At 44.2% G+C, this 14,184-nt stretch overlaps 7 protein-coding genes across 7 annotated transcripts; 3 read left to right on the top strand and 4 right to left on the bottom strand.

Annotated features, from left to right (window-relative positions):
* Positions 1 to 280: 280 nt before the first annotated feature.
* On the bottom strand, positions 281 to 1,423 carry PUMCH_004141 (uncharacterized protein; the record flags this gene model as incomplete). The annotated part of the gene is made up of 1 exon (XM_063023089.1): positions 281 to 1,423. One exon carries the CDS (start codon positions 1,421 to 1,423, stop codon positions 281 to 283), a length of 1,143 nt encoding a protein of 380 aa, XP_062879159.1.
* Positions 1,424 to 1,727: 304 nt separating this feature from the next.
* On the bottom strand, positions 1,728 to 2,816 carry PUMCH_004140 (uncharacterized protein; the record flags this gene model as incomplete). Its single annotated transcript, XM_063023088.1, has 1 exon — positions 1,728 to 2,816. The coding sequence occupies one exon, from the start codon at positions 2,814 to 2,816 to the stop codon at positions 1,728 to 1,730; it is 1,089 nt and encodes a 362-aa protein (XP_062879158.1).
* A 392-nt stretch (positions 2,817 to 3,208) lies between these two features.
* Positions 3,209 to 4,414, bottom strand: PUMCH_004139 (uncharacterized protein; the record flags this gene model as incomplete). The annotated part of the gene is made up of 1 exon (XM_063023087.1): positions 3,209 to 4,414. One exon carries the CDS (start codon positions 4,412 to 4,414, stop codon positions 3,209 to 3,211), a length of 1,206 nt encoding a protein of 401 aa, XP_062879157.1.
* A 752-nt stretch (positions 4,415 to 5,166) lies between these two features.
* Positions 5,167 to 6,408, top strand: PUMCH_004138 (uncharacterized protein; the record flags this gene model as incomplete). Its single annotated transcript, XM_063023086.1, has 1 exon — positions 5,167 to 6,408. One exon carries the CDS (start codon positions 5,167 to 5,169, stop codon positions 6,406 to 6,408), a length of 1,242 nt encoding a protein of 413 aa, XP_062879156.1.
* A 477-nt stretch (positions 6,409 to 6,885) lies between these two features.
* Positions 6,886 to 9,090, top strand: PUMCH_004137 (uncharacterized protein; the record flags this gene model as incomplete). The annotated part of the gene is made up of 1 exon (XM_063023085.1): positions 6,886 to 9,090. The coding sequence occupies one exon, from the start codon at positions 6,886 to 6,888 to the stop codon at positions 9,088 to 9,090; it is 2,205 nt and encodes a 734-aa protein (XP_062879155.1).
* A 654-nt stretch (positions 9,091 to 9,744) lies between these two features.
* PUMCH_004136 (uncharacterized protein) lies at positions 9,745 to 10,263 on the top strand (the record flags this gene model as incomplete). Its single annotated transcript, XM_063023084.1, has 1 exon — positions 9,745 to 10,263. One exon carries the CDS (start codon positions 9,745 to 9,747, stop codon positions 10,261 to 10,263), a length of 519 nt encoding a protein of 172 aa, XP_062879154.1.
* Positions 10,264 to 10,388: 125 nt separating this feature from the next.
* Positions 10,389 to 12,776, bottom strand: PUMCH_004135 (uncharacterized protein; the record flags this gene model as incomplete). The annotated part of the gene is made up of 1 exon (XM_063023083.1): positions 10,389 to 12,776. The coding sequence occupies one exon, from the start codon at positions 12,774 to 12,776 to the stop codon at positions 10,389 to 10,391; it is 2,388 nt and encodes a 795-aa protein (XP_062879153.1).
* Positions 12,777 to 14,184: the final 1,408 nt, after the last annotated feature.

Raw genomic sequence — 14,184 nt, 5'->3', positions numbered from 1 at the left:
GACAATGTTGATTGTTATTGAGTGGAGTGTATGTATGTATAGATGTATGTATGTAGAGTAGTTGGCAGATCAGAGTGAGGTACTAATATAATTTCATTTTTCTAAAAACACAGGTTTGTATGCACCGAAAGAATTGAAGTTTGTTTTTTTCGGAGATTTCGATGCACTTTTTGATTTGGTTTATGGTACTAGACAGAGCGAGACAGTGTGGTCTTTTTGTGCATGGTGAGGTAGTATCAAACATAACATGATGAATATGGGTAAATTCTCTGACTTATTTTCAGCCAGTGACACTATTGCCCTCCAAAAGTCCCCAATCAATCGGATCCTTGTTTTGGCTCACAAGCCACTCGTTACATTTTTTAAAGACATGCAGATCGAAAAAGCCTCTGCTTGCCGATAATGGCGACGGGTGAACACTCTTCAACACCAAGAAAGGAGTGGAAGGATCCAGTAGTAGTCTCGAAAAGGCAGCCACCCGTTTTTGTGCCGGCGTTCCCCATGCCATGATAACGAAGCCCGAGCTATGATGTTCTTTTGCGTACGTGAGTGCTGTTTTTATCACCAGTTCTGTAAACGTTTCCCATCCTTGTCCCGCGTGACTGTTCGCTTTATGAGCTTCGACAGTCAAACAGGCATTGAGCATGAGAACACCCCGTTTAGCCCATTTCGTCAAGTTTCCGCCGCCGGGACACCCAGCCTTGTTCAATTTGGCATACTCAGGGATTTCAAAATCGGGGAAGTCTATTTTCAACGCCTTGTATATGTTCAAGAGCGATGGTGGTGGCCGCGTGGGTTCCAATACCAGGAATGCCAACCCATGGGCCTGGTTGACGTTGTGGTACGGATCCTGGCCCAAAATCAAACACTTGACATCAGGAACAGGCGTGAGATGTGACCAAGAGTAGATTTTTCCCGGAGGCGGGAAAACGGTCTTTCCCGCCTGGCTTCTAAGGAACTTCTTCAACTTCAAGAAGTACGGCTTGGTGAGCTCCTTGTGGAGACAGGCAAGCCATGTGATGTGAAGAGTGTTGATCTCCAAAGATAAGAGGATTTTCTCTTCGTCCAGTAATGTTGCCATCCATTGTACCTTATCGAAATTTAAGTCCTTGCAAAAGTCCGCATAGTCAGAAGGTCCGGAATTGGCAGGTTTACCGATTTGAGAAGTCGAATTCTCAGTTTTCTGAGAGGAATTGTTTACATTTAAATCGTCCTTTGCGTCCGATTTAATCTCCAGTTCGCCATTCTTGGATTCTTGTGAAAGCGATGATCCAGAATCTGTTTTTGGAAGTTCACCGCGATCGGTATCTTTAGCCTTAGGCTTTGCGGTTGTTTTCTTAGATGCGCTTGCAAAGAACTCGGTTATGAGCTTTGGCTTTTTGGCACTTCCGTCAATTGCCGAGCCTGGTCTTTTATTTGTCATTATCGTTATGGTAGTACGCGCAAGCTGATCTACGCGTCAGCAATAGTGATAGATAGCAAGAGGTCCATGATTTGCACGAAATTGGTTTTCTTGAGTATCTAATTTTATTCTAGCGTTTTGAATATTTTTTTAATTTTGACAACAGCCGCTAAAGCGTGAGATCTGCTGCTTGATGATAGTTACGTAAAGGCTACATACAAGAACAGAGTATCTGCAATGATCCAACTTCGTAGATTGCACATGTACATTTTAGGTTGTCTTAGGTTGTCTATATGATATGATGGGAGTGTGTTATTGTGGCTGCTCAAAAGAGCTTGGTAAAGTGGTATGGGTACTCATGGTCCTTTCTTAAGCAGATGCTGGTGAGCACACTGCTGGCCACATAAAGCGCGCCACTGACAACCAAGACGAGAAGCCCTTTGGTTGATTCGGATTTAATGATAGTATCTTTACGGACCTTATACTGTCCAACGTAGCACAATGCAATGATCAAGACGCCCAAGGCAAAGTAGGTCGCGCCAACAATGACCATCTCGACACCAAATTGATACGAGTTTCCACCGCTAATGTAGATGACCTCATTTTTATCATTCTTCGCAAGGAATGGCACTGGTGTGATGAGCGAGAACATGAACCCGCCCAATAGAAGATACAAGAAGGTGAAGTAGATGACCTGGTACACCTTGCTCTTCGAGACAAAATCCGTAATGACGGATGGCCCCTTCTTTTTGACCAACATGATGGCGAGAAACGTCAATCCGAACGTGGTTACAAACTTCATGGGCGCATTTTCCTGGCGTAACATTATGGGCTTCTGGACAGAGCCGGCCAACCAGTCAGCAAACTTGAAAGCCTGCTCTTCAAGAGGAACGTGCGGAAGCTGATATATCGAGCGAGGCTCGCCTACAAGATCATTCATCACCCAGTTCAGCGCATCCTTGCCCACATTGTACTGCTCACCACGGTACTCATTTGCAAGGTGCGTGGGAGGAATAAGCCATATCTGTGGAACAGTCGTCAATTGCATGGCACTGATCAAGCCCATGTTTGACTCGTCTACAATATCCACCTCTGCAATGAAGAGATAGTTCATGTCAAGGTAGTCGTGGTACCATGCCAGGGCCACTTTCCGAAGAATCGACTTCCAATGGACGCATGTTTCGCATCCGTGACGTTCGTCCGTCGAAGTGACCACCAATAACGTGAAGTGGTCACGTTGGTACGTGGAAAAGGCCGAGATATCCGAGTTGGAGACTTGGTACACGAACGAATCAGACGCTTTGGTCAATTCGCTGATGGGCAAGCCGCCATCCAGGTCGGCGATTTGTGCCAACACTCGTACTGCTGCCGATAGACATACTGCGAGGATGCAGAATGGGTTGAGTATCTGCATTCAGATGGAGTATGTGGTTGGAGGTGGTTGGGGGTAGCTGTAGTGGGTGCTAATATGGGTGGTCAATGTGCATGAGATATGATAATTGTGGAGTTTATGGATAGGAGAATGGAAGATAAGGGGGAAATGAATTTTTTCGGGAATTTTTAATATTGGAGTAATTCTCATTGACCCCGTTCCATGCTTGCTTGTTTTTGAGTGGTAGTTCGATTAAGGAATATGGGAATAGGAATCTATAGGAATAGCTAGAGAGAATTTAAAGTTTGCATAAAAATGACAGTTTGAATGAATTCAGTCAATTTAAGTTCGCATATACTCATCCACAGTTCTTTTTCAATCCAATAATCCATACTCTATTCGGTACTCGTTGATTGTGCCTATTAAATATGTACCTATTCCTCCGCGACGAAATCCTCCTTTTCGTCTTTGTTAATGACCAAAAATCCCAAAGTGACGGCTGCTGCACCGCACATGTACATCGGGTTGATGTGAAACCCTCTGAAAATCCAATCTCCCACCATTGCCAACGGGATTGTCAACGAAAGGCCAACAGTGACAGTCAAAGGACTCGTAAGAAGCACAGCTTTACACCAGCAGAAATCACTGATGAAAGTTATGAACGCATTGGCAGCTAGTATCAGCAAAATGTGGTATGTGTTGGGGAATTGGAAAGTCTCGGCGCCAGTGTAGTGCAACACAAGAATCAAGGGCCAGAGCATGGTCAAACTGAACAAGCCGACAAACCCAAAGAAAAGATGCGTGTTTAAAATGCGCTCGCTGGTAGAGTTGGGCTTGGAAATCTTATGTTTCAACAAGATGGTGTAGAGTCCATAGATCAACGCACCGACCAATGCAAGGATATTGCCCCAAGCAGAGAGCGATGAAGGAGCGCCATCTGGAACAGACTCGTCCCAGGAATCTATTTTTGAAACGAGTATCACTCCAGAAAACGAGAGGAGAATGCCGAACACTTTATTCTTGTTAATCTTCTCAATGCCATAGAACGCTCCCACAAGCAAAGTGAAGAACGACGAGGTCGACGACAAAATGGTCTGCGATGCAACAGAGGTATACGAAAGCGACGCGTTTGTGACCAAGTTGGCCAGAAACCAGAACAACACGAACTTGAACGAGAGAAGGACAGTTTCCCACAACCCGACATCCTCATCCTGCTGGGCCTTGGAGTCCACCGCCTCAATCTCCAGAAGCGCCACCAAAGTGTCGTCCGAAGAGGAGCCGTAGGTGCTTGATTTTGGAGAAGACTGCTCCAAATCGGCCAAACACATCGCATTGGGCCGGTAAAAGTCCTCCCTCAACAGGGAGAGAAACTCGCCAATTGTCAAGCCCTCGTACTTGAGATAAGGAATCAAGTAGAAAATGAAACAGCTGGTGTTGATCCAGGTCATGAAAAACGGTTTGCGGTATACATTCGACTCGAACAAGTCGTTTACGAGGAATGAGCTCAGCACCCAGAACACCACCACGGCGCCGAGGTTGACAAGGCCCAAGACCCATTTCTGGGCCGACGAGAGTTGGCTCTCGGGAAGGAAAAACGACTGCACGAATGTGACCACCGACGTGTTTAGTCTTCGTAGCATATTGGTGATTTGTGAGATGCGATGATGTAAATGTGTGGTATCTGGTAGAGAACGCTTATGGTTTCCTAAAGCAGAACGACGGGTACAGATGTATGCAAAAATGAAATATGAGACGCTCCAAAAGGCGGAACGGACTGAAAATGTGTGTGTTGGGGTAGTAGCTGTTGATGCAGAGGACCACAAAAGAGGTGTATCTAGGGCTATATAGATAAGAAGTCGAATGTTCTCATGTCACGTGAGGGTGAAATTTTCGAGTCATCGGCATCGGAGAAGCTGCCGCAGAGTAGTGATTGGAAAGTGTGATGGTTGAGAATTGAAAATTGGTGATTTGAATTTTGGGACTTGCATTTGTTTCGACAGATTTTCCTCTCATTTTTTGTGAGGGCTTTGGGGGTGGTTGTGGGTGTGGCTTTTATGCGCATATGGTTTGTGTACCAAGGTTGCAAACGACGATTCGATCGCTTTTGTAGACCGAGAGGTTCGTTAATGTTCAATGACTTTTGTGAAATTCGGAAAGACTTCCTACATTTTCTCTATCTTCTCATGTTTCATGCGACAAACTCATTTCTTTGTCTGATCTCGTTTTCCATGTACAGGGTGTTATCGCTACTTATCACTCTGTACATTCACCACTACTAAAGACATTCTTTCATTGATCTTACACTGTACAACGTCTCAATTGTTTCATTAGTTGGTCTATTTCACTTTCTGTAGGCATATTAGTGATTTGGGGCATTTGCAAACGAAATTCCATGTCGGTTCACCATCATATAGCGAGGTTTCTCCAAGAGAACGGCTATCACAAAACCTTGCTGGCTTTCAGAGACGAGCATGGGAGTGAGCTAGATACAGGAGTATCTTTCAGTGGCTCTCTAGAAGACTCGATAGTATCGGGAGTCAAAGACTTGTCCATCACCGATTCTGCAGCTGTTGCAGCTATGGATAGTCCTTGGATGAAAGATAAACCGACTCTTCCAAAGTGGAAGCATCGCACTTGCGCACAAGCAAATGTGCTTCCCAGTATCGATGGACTTACCATTGACTGTGCTCTCAATTCCGAGCTCGCGGTCTTTGCTACTGCGACAAAGAAGCTATGCTTCGTAGACTTAAACACAAAGACCATACTTGCTACAGTGACAAATGCGATTCAAGGCTCTGTGGTAAAAAAAGTCGTTTTGACCGAGAACTTTGTTGTTCTTGCGGGCATCAATGGACAGGTCAAGACTGCTTTCTTTCTCAAGGACGCTCGAAAACTAGAATTCCTTGATACACTTCAAGCCCATGAGCGTCTCATAGTAGATCTTAGAGTTGTCACTTACAATGGTAAAACATACATGGTGAGCTTGGGTTGGGATAAGTACATCAAAGTGCATGAAATTACTCAAGAGGGCAGATTCAAGTCAGTATCTACGCCATGCCTGATTTCTACTCCAGGAAACTGTCTTGAGGCTTTTATTTACCGAGAAATAATTGTAATTGCTGTGGGCAGACAAGATAGCAGTCTCATTGACGTGTTTACGTTCAGTGATAATATTCTCCGGCTGAGAGGTCAAGTTGCCTCTATGGATGCGGAGTTCTCTACAGAGCGCTTCACACCAATGTGCATAAAAGGTTGCAATGTTGCAGAAAGTGTTCCTGTGATTGCAATCGCAACATCCCAGGAGCCGTACATGAGAGTTGTACTTCTATCATTGCAAGAAGTTCTTTCGAGCGACGATGAGACAATTCATCGACACCTGATTCTAGCCAATTTCAATACTTTCTCGCCGCAAGATAAATATAGTGAGGCCAAATTAAGCTGGGTATCCGATGGCAGCGGCTTGTGGATCTATGGTGACGATGGGAGCATCAGTGGATTAGAACTCGACACAGGCAAAGTGACCGAGAAGTTCAAAAACCATGATGGGAGAATCAAATGCTTTGCTTCTTTGGGTAATCATCTTCTCACTTGTGGCATTGATCGGAAAAGCATCTTCTGGAATAGCTCCAGTTAGAATATTTCGTTTTCTCAATCTTTGATAAACATAGTTTAAAACTCAGTGATTGGTGTTGGTATTTCACCCAATATGATCATGATTTATTTCTTGCACACACACACTCTCTCTCACCGTCTTCCTCTCTTCCTTTCTCTAAGCTGAAGCACGTCTTCATTGGGAAATCATGCTGCTTGGTGATTCGAATCCAGGTATTAACGCCAAATATTTAGTTGATATTTCACATATCTTATTCCAAAACATGTGTGTGTGGATGTCGATCACATACTCCAGATATCTCTACCATGCCATAGAAACATATCGGAGTCAAAAGTATTTGAGATTCTCTCCAAAGCACTAAAACATGAAATGTAATTCATAGAAAATAATACCAGAGAATAAATGAATTTAAGAAAAAATCTTCAGATTCCTGTTTCCAACTAAATTCACCTCCACCTTATCTTGCATAATGCACCACCCACCTGTCAAAACGCTGCCATGTTTTCCTTCGCCAAAAAACTCGTAGACAAGCTCGAAGGCGTCAATGGTCACGAGCCCGACACCTATTTCCGCAACACCCTCTCTCGAAATAATGGATATGGCCTCAGGGTTCTTCACGTAGAACAAAACAGTACCGCCGCCAATTTAGGTTTGGAGGCCTGGTTCGACTATATAGTGGGATTCGCCGGTCACGACTTGCCCATTCCTTCAATTGGACAGCATACGCATTCGTATCTGATTAACGATGATGGCTCATTCATGTATGGAGCTATTCCAATTGCAGAACAAGCTAGGATGGTCGACTTTGACATGATAGCGCATGAATTGGACTCAATTGCACGAAGCCCCAATCCTCACGTAGAATTTGAGGTTTGGAATGCAAAGGGTGGTATTCTCAGGACGGTTTCTGTTCCCTTGCAGTTGCTTTCCAGCCAAGAACAGCCGCAAAAACTGTCTGAGCATCAGGCTTTGACCCTCCATACGAGCTTTTCTCGGTTGGGGTTGACTGTGCAATCGCAACATTTGAATTCTGCTACTTTTGTGTGGAAAGTGATGAATTCGCACCGTGACTCGCCTGCGTTCCGGGCTCTTCTCATTCCCCACGCCGACTTCATCATTGGGTGTGATTCTGCGTTCCCGACTGATACACCTTCCACGGGGCTTCTTGCTAGTGGTGGTGAGAATCTATTGAGACTCACCATTGCTAAATACTACAAGGTGCATCTGGAGACATTGCAAGAGGACCGCATTCCCATTGTTCTCTACGTGTACAACCATGACTACGACATTGTGCGGCCTGTTACAGTACATTTGACGAGCTCATGGTGTCCAGAAGGTAATAAAGGTATTCTTGGGTGTGACATTGGCTATGGGCTATTGCATCGTTTGCCTGTAGTCATTGGCAAGTTTGACTCCTCAATGCACCGTTTAACGGATGATATGTACCACAACTCGGAGGACGTATCGTATCAAGTGAAACATCAGATAAATCAACCACATATTGTCCCTTCTAATCCAAATGTGGTCTCCCAGACAGTTAATGAGACGCCAGGGCCAGAAGTTACTAACAAAGAACCAATCTTCGAAACTTCAACTACGCAAAATGAATTGCTCTCCGAGGATGTCATCGCAAATCAATTCGTTGAAGATACTACAGCCACAAGTGCACTTGAGACTGAATTTCTCATGGAGCAGTCTCTACACAAAAACGACCTGCAAACCCTCTCAAGTCATGGACAAGACCCTCATGCACTGAAAGAAACGCCAACAGCAGACTTGCCGTCGCAAATAGAAGAGCCATCTTCAAGCCAGTCGTCGCCTATAGATGCTCCTGTTGAAGAGGAACAAAACGAAGATGACTTTTTCGCTAGTCTCGGTGAAGCTGAGATTAAAGCTCCACTTACTGACTCGAATCTTGCTACGAAATTACCAACTACAGCAGAGCACATGGATGTTGTTGAAACAGCAAATCAACCACAGGTCGCAGAAGAATTTCAGGAAATATTACTAGACGAACCGGAGCAAATGGCTTCTCAGGAACAAGAGGCTGAAATTAATAAAGACGCTGCAGAAGTAGAGCATAAAGCAGAAGCTGCAGATATCATTTTGGATGACCCAATTGACGATTTCTTGGATGATTCAATTGAACAAATTCCTGATACTCCAGACAGTTTGCCAATGAATAGTGACCAGAAACCCGAACACGCTGATGCGGTACAACATTCTCCATACGAAGAGGTTAATCTAGAGGAGGATGACGAACCTGTTTCTCAATCTTTCCGTGAGCATCTCCAGAGAAATAACAACGAGGCTATCAGTCACTGGGTTCTGACCTCGAGCCATGAGCTTACACCCGATCCATATGAGGAACCGGCTACAAAGTCGTACATACCACCTCCTCCTAAACCCAATTTGCCAGTATCTACTCCGCCACCTGCTGTTCTGCCGCTGAATTCTATTCAAACTACTGAGAGCGCTGTGCCTCCACCTCCAAAAATTGCAACACCGTCTGGTGGCCCACCACCTGTGAGCGGGACTCCACAAAAAGGCGCAAGAAGAAAAAGACACGCGCCTTTGAGCAATTTGAATGCCTTGGCAGATATCATGAACGATGAACTCTCCAAATCTCAAAAGAGTGATTACATGTTGGTTCCCAGTACACTCGATCCCAATTTGCCGCCACCACCTCGTCCTCGTCCATAATCGGGACAATATGGTTAATTGTGGGACTGAAAAAATTTAAAAGTTCGTTTGGATTCAAAAAAAAGACATCATTGATCTCGCGAACTAAATATAGAACCAACTGCTAGCGGCTTCCATGCAAGGAGTACAACGACGAAGAGCACCGCAACCAATCCTAACAACGAAATAAAATGACTGAAACTGAAAAATAATTGAACAAATCTGTAGCGCAATTGAAACTTTTTTGCATAAGATCCTATCTACATACTCCCTCCCATCGATCATAGAAGCTTCCTTTATTATACTGTTCATCGGCACTGCAGACAATGCCTTCCACACTTCTGGGTTGGCCGAAACCACCACCACACACAATTCTCTTAAACGAGACCTAAATTGAAATCCATAATTTTAACAAAATCTTCAACAAAAAAATATCCCATCAAATCTCTCCACATCCATTGGTCCTTCCCACTTACCCCTTAATTTCCCATTCCACCTGTGCCATTACATGCCTCTTTTCGGCGATACCGCGCTTCTGTGAAGGATCGCAGGAACACACTTGATCTCGTTGTTTCATCTTTCCACCTTTGCTCTTTTCTTACCACACTCCACCATGTCTTCTCCACTTCCACCACAAATCACCAAGGCCTTGGCTTCAATTGACCAGGTACGTAAATGCACATTCACGTGTTCGTTAAATTTCCACTAACTGTCCAGGCTACCTCGGGTATTCAGGTCTTGCAGCTTTTCGAGGCTCAAACCGGTCTTCCAAGATCGTACGCAGTCATTGTCGGTGTTGCGGTCTACTTTGTGATTATTTTCTTGAACCTTGCCGGTGTCGGCCAATTGTTGTCGAACATTGCCGGGTTCGTTGTTCCTTGCTACTATTCGCTTCTTGCGTTGGAGACCACCACCACCTCCGACGACACTGCGTTGTTGACGTACTGGGTGGTGTTTGCCTTCTTGAACGTCATTGAGTTCTGGTCGCGCGCGATCCTCTACTGGATTCCATTTTATTTCTTGTTCAAGACTATTTTCTTGCTCTACATTGGTGTTCCTGCCTTCGGCGGTGCCCAGTTGGTCTACGTCAACTTGATCAAGCCATTTTCGCGTGCTTACATCGTCAAGAACAAGTCCTTGTCCAAGACTGTCGATGAGGTTGCCGAGGGTGTTTCCAGCGCCGTGGAGTTGTAATCGGTTCGTGCCTTTACCCACATCCCATTGAAGAAAGATTCTCAGATAGTTTATAGTGACAATTTTTTTCGTTTTGATTTCCTCACTTTCTGTGTAGCAGAACCGAGACGTGTTCTCTGTTGTTCTTACAACGTACTTGTAAATTTGGCAAAGTCAAACTGGTCGGTGTGTTCACTTTGGTTTGCGTTGTACTTCAATTTGACTCTCAACTTCAATTTGGATCCAGCGGCACCTACAACTTTCAAGCTCTGTCTAATGACATTGCTCGTCACCAATGAATCTGATCCCGATGTTGTAGTGATTGTCAACTTCTGAGATTTGGGAACAGCGATAAGAATCTGAACACGGTCGATACTTACGCCATGGTCTACCGCCGTAATTTCAACATCTGCTGTAGCCTCACCGTTTCCGAATTGCTTTGGAATGAACGCCACGCGAAGGTGGCTGTTTTTGAAACCTTCAATTCCATTTGAGGAGAGATCTTGTGTAGCAGGCATAGTATTGGTATTTTTCGTATCCTTGGTCGACAAGCCACCGAAAATGTCCGACAAAAGGTCATTGTTGTTCTGTTGTGTAGCACTTTGGGGTTGAGAGGGGACATCATCATCGAGAAGATTGAGAAGGTCTTCGGTTGTCGAGTGACTAGTGGAGGCTGAGGGTGGAGCGACCTTAGCCTTGCCTTGCAAACTGAGGCCTTCGCGCTCTTTTATTGGAGGAGCAGGCATTCTAGCCAACAAGCCTTGTTTGGAAGATTCGTGTTGCATAAATAACTGCTTGTATTCGAGAGCCCGTGTTTGCACCTCGAGATTATTATCAGTGCTTTTCAGGTTAATAAATGCCCTCAATTGCTCGATGGCAGATGCAGTGTGCATTTTAGCGGACAACTTCAATGCCGCAGTCAACATGTAGAGCAAAATTTGTGTCGATTCTTGTTCCGAATAGTTTGGATTGTTCGAGAAGAGATCAAATAAGTGCAATAACAAGTTCTCATCAACCGCCACTGGCTGTCCATCAATCTCAATGTTGCTTCCTAAGATTAGATCGGCATACTCGCCAACGGACCAAACTGTAACGAGAGCTAGGCCGTACTGAGCGGGATCTTCTAAGCCAGCCTGGACTAGGTTTGAAATAACATGCTTCTTCAATTCAGCGTCTTGGCATCTCATAATCAAGGCCAAAATGCTCGACAAAATATCAGGAGTGACATGGTTATCAGAGAGTTTCAACATGCGTGTTAAGGTATCAAAGTGCCATTTTTCGTTCGGCGCGTATTTAGCTGCGCAAATGGTCAATTGCGATGTGATGTATGGCTTGAGTTCCACATCCGGACACGAGCCAAGGAAACTCAAGATTTCTCTGAGAAGAACACGGATATTCTGCTCATTGATAATGGCAAATGCAAGCTCCAATGCCCTTCTTCTAATTGAAATGTCACCATCAGCCAAACAGCTGATGATCGTGGCTCTATTTCTCTGAACGGCCAAGGGTTCGTGGTCAATTACTGTCAACAACATCTCTAGAGCGACATAACGCGTGTTGTTATCCTTGATTGGTAGAAATTTACCCAAAATGTTGACTCCCAACACTCTCAAGGATTGGTCTGAGTTTACAGCGAAAATGGTCTTGACACACTCATACAAGACAGCATGAGCAGCGTTTTTGCCACTGTCATGGTTTGAAACGACCTGGGTCAAGATGTCATTAAGCTGCTCCTGGTCATCCGCAGTACAATTGGCGTTTACAGCTAAGGTTCTAAGGGTTGTGAGGAGGGTCACTTTCAAGAAGGGGTCTGTGACACCATTGACATCGTAGTCAGGCAAGTAGCCAGTAGAGATAATTCTTTTGAAGTGAGCAATGAGTTTAGGAATAAGCTTTACCATGTCGGGTTGAAATGAGGGACAGTAGTTGTATACGGCCTGGATCATATGGCAGGTTCCTGATAGTATCAGCGGAGATTTGTCCTCCAAAAGCGTAGGAATCATTGGCGCAAACACATCGCCCAAATCGGGCTCCTTCTCGGTGAGCTTAGCGGCAACCACGCATGCTCTTTTCTTCAAGTACACGGAATTCGACAGCTTCAAGATCTCCTCTACATTAGCATACAAATCACGGGCCAACTCCGGCGACGCCAAGTTGCCCAAACAGTTCAATGCGAGTGCCGCAATGAACTTGTTGTGGTGTTTCATGTCATTGTCCAAAGAATTGGTCAAAAGTGTCAACACTTCCTGGTTTTCGTCCAACAACAACATTGCAGCCAAGTATCCCAATCTCTTGTCTGCAAAGCGAGGCAGCACCAACAACTTGAGACATTCCACCTGGCCGAAATGTGTTTTCTCTCCTAAGATGTAAAGATAGAGAAGTTTAGAGATGTCGACTCTACGGGTGGTTTGATCTAAGTTGGGATCACGAAAGGAGGTACGGATGGCAGCACTTTCTTTGCGGATGACTGTTCTTTCATCGGCAATGGTCTTTGCTTTCCGCACCGCCTTCACAAACAGCTTGAGGGAGCCCATTGGTGGAGGTGGTTTTGTGTTGTGGTAATGTATGTGGTATGAGTATGGGGGAGGTGTGTAGGTGTCAGTAGTGAAAAATAATACGGGGAAGATAAGATAGGGGGAGAAAGTGGTTGGAAATTTTTTAAGATTCTGTTTTGTGGAAATATTTTACATCGTGTTTCGTATGATTCTCTGTTTGCTGAGAAACTGTTTTGTTGTGTCAGTGCAGCGGTGATACTCGTGGTTACAAGGCCAAGTTATATCTGACACTCAAAATATTTGTCATTTCTGGATCAAAAACGTCCAAAGTTGGCGATTGTATGTTTTTTGAGATCGAACAATCAGCGCCGGGCTAACTTGAGTGTAGATACATAGTATCTTAGATTTCAGGAAGAACTGACTGGAAATGAGAACTTGTGGAAAGTTGAGAAGTTCCAAAAGCTATCATGCACGAAACTGGCAGAAATTCTCGCCGTTTTTGATAGGCAAAGTCTGTTAAAGCAATCAAGTCATACTAGGGCCTCTTTTCAAATCCTCTATCTTTAATAAAACGAAGCGAAGTGTGATCCCTTTAAATGATCTTATAAGCAGAAATTACTTTGTGGAACTTAGACAAATATGCCAATAGTTAAGGTTCAGAACTGTAAATTTATGTTATTCTGTTTGTTCAGATTTGGGACATACTCTGTAATAGCTAATTTGTATTCACGAGAATGACATCTAAACATAAGAGATCCTTTGCGATCAGTTAAATTCTGAAATTCAAATTGGATCAAAACACTCCATCTTCTGAATTAATGTGGACATTGAAGAAAAGTCGCCAGGTATGAATATTCTGAATGTACAGATGCAGTTGACAAACTACTCCAACAACAATAAAGAGGATTCCTGCGAGTACCTGGAGACTTCCAAAACCTCAATCGGACCCATAAATTAATAAAAAATTTGCTCAAATTCACATAATTCAATCCACTGATCAAAAAGACAATTGATAGTCCAACATACCATAGCTAACTCCGGAAAATACAGAAAAGAACCCAACAACGCATGCTCACTCTGCCTGAATGAGACCAAAGCGGCCGAAAAGACTACTTTTTGTGCGACGTACAAATTACGGGAAGGACGCAAATTCTGCAGGTGCAAGAAGTAATAAACTCAATTGCACATACCAGAGCTCTCTTGAAAGTCTTGACAATTTGGAAATTGCAGATACGAAATCCTTTTAATCTCTAAAAGGAAAACTTGAGGGGTTTGCTGAGAAACATCACTAAGCAGAAGTTCCCAAGTAGGAACTCAAACGCATCTCCAACGGAAACCAAGCACCAAATGCGGAGCCCAAAACTGTGGACCCATGTACAAAAGAACGCCCAGAAAAAAGGTGCGTCAGTGGCAACCAAATCTAATTTAACTCTATCGATAACTGTCT

The sequence above is a fragment of the Australozyma saopauloensis genome, chromosome 5 (assembly GCF_035610405.1).
Source record: "Australozyma saopauloensis chromosome 5, complete sequence".
Classification (NCBI taxonomy): Eukaryota; Fungi; Ascomycota; class Pichiomycetes; order Serinales; family Metschnikowiaceae; genus Australozyma; species Australozyma saopauloensis.
The sequence above is the reverse complement of the archived record's forward strand: the minus strand, read 5'-3'. Positions and strand labels throughout refer to the sequence as shown.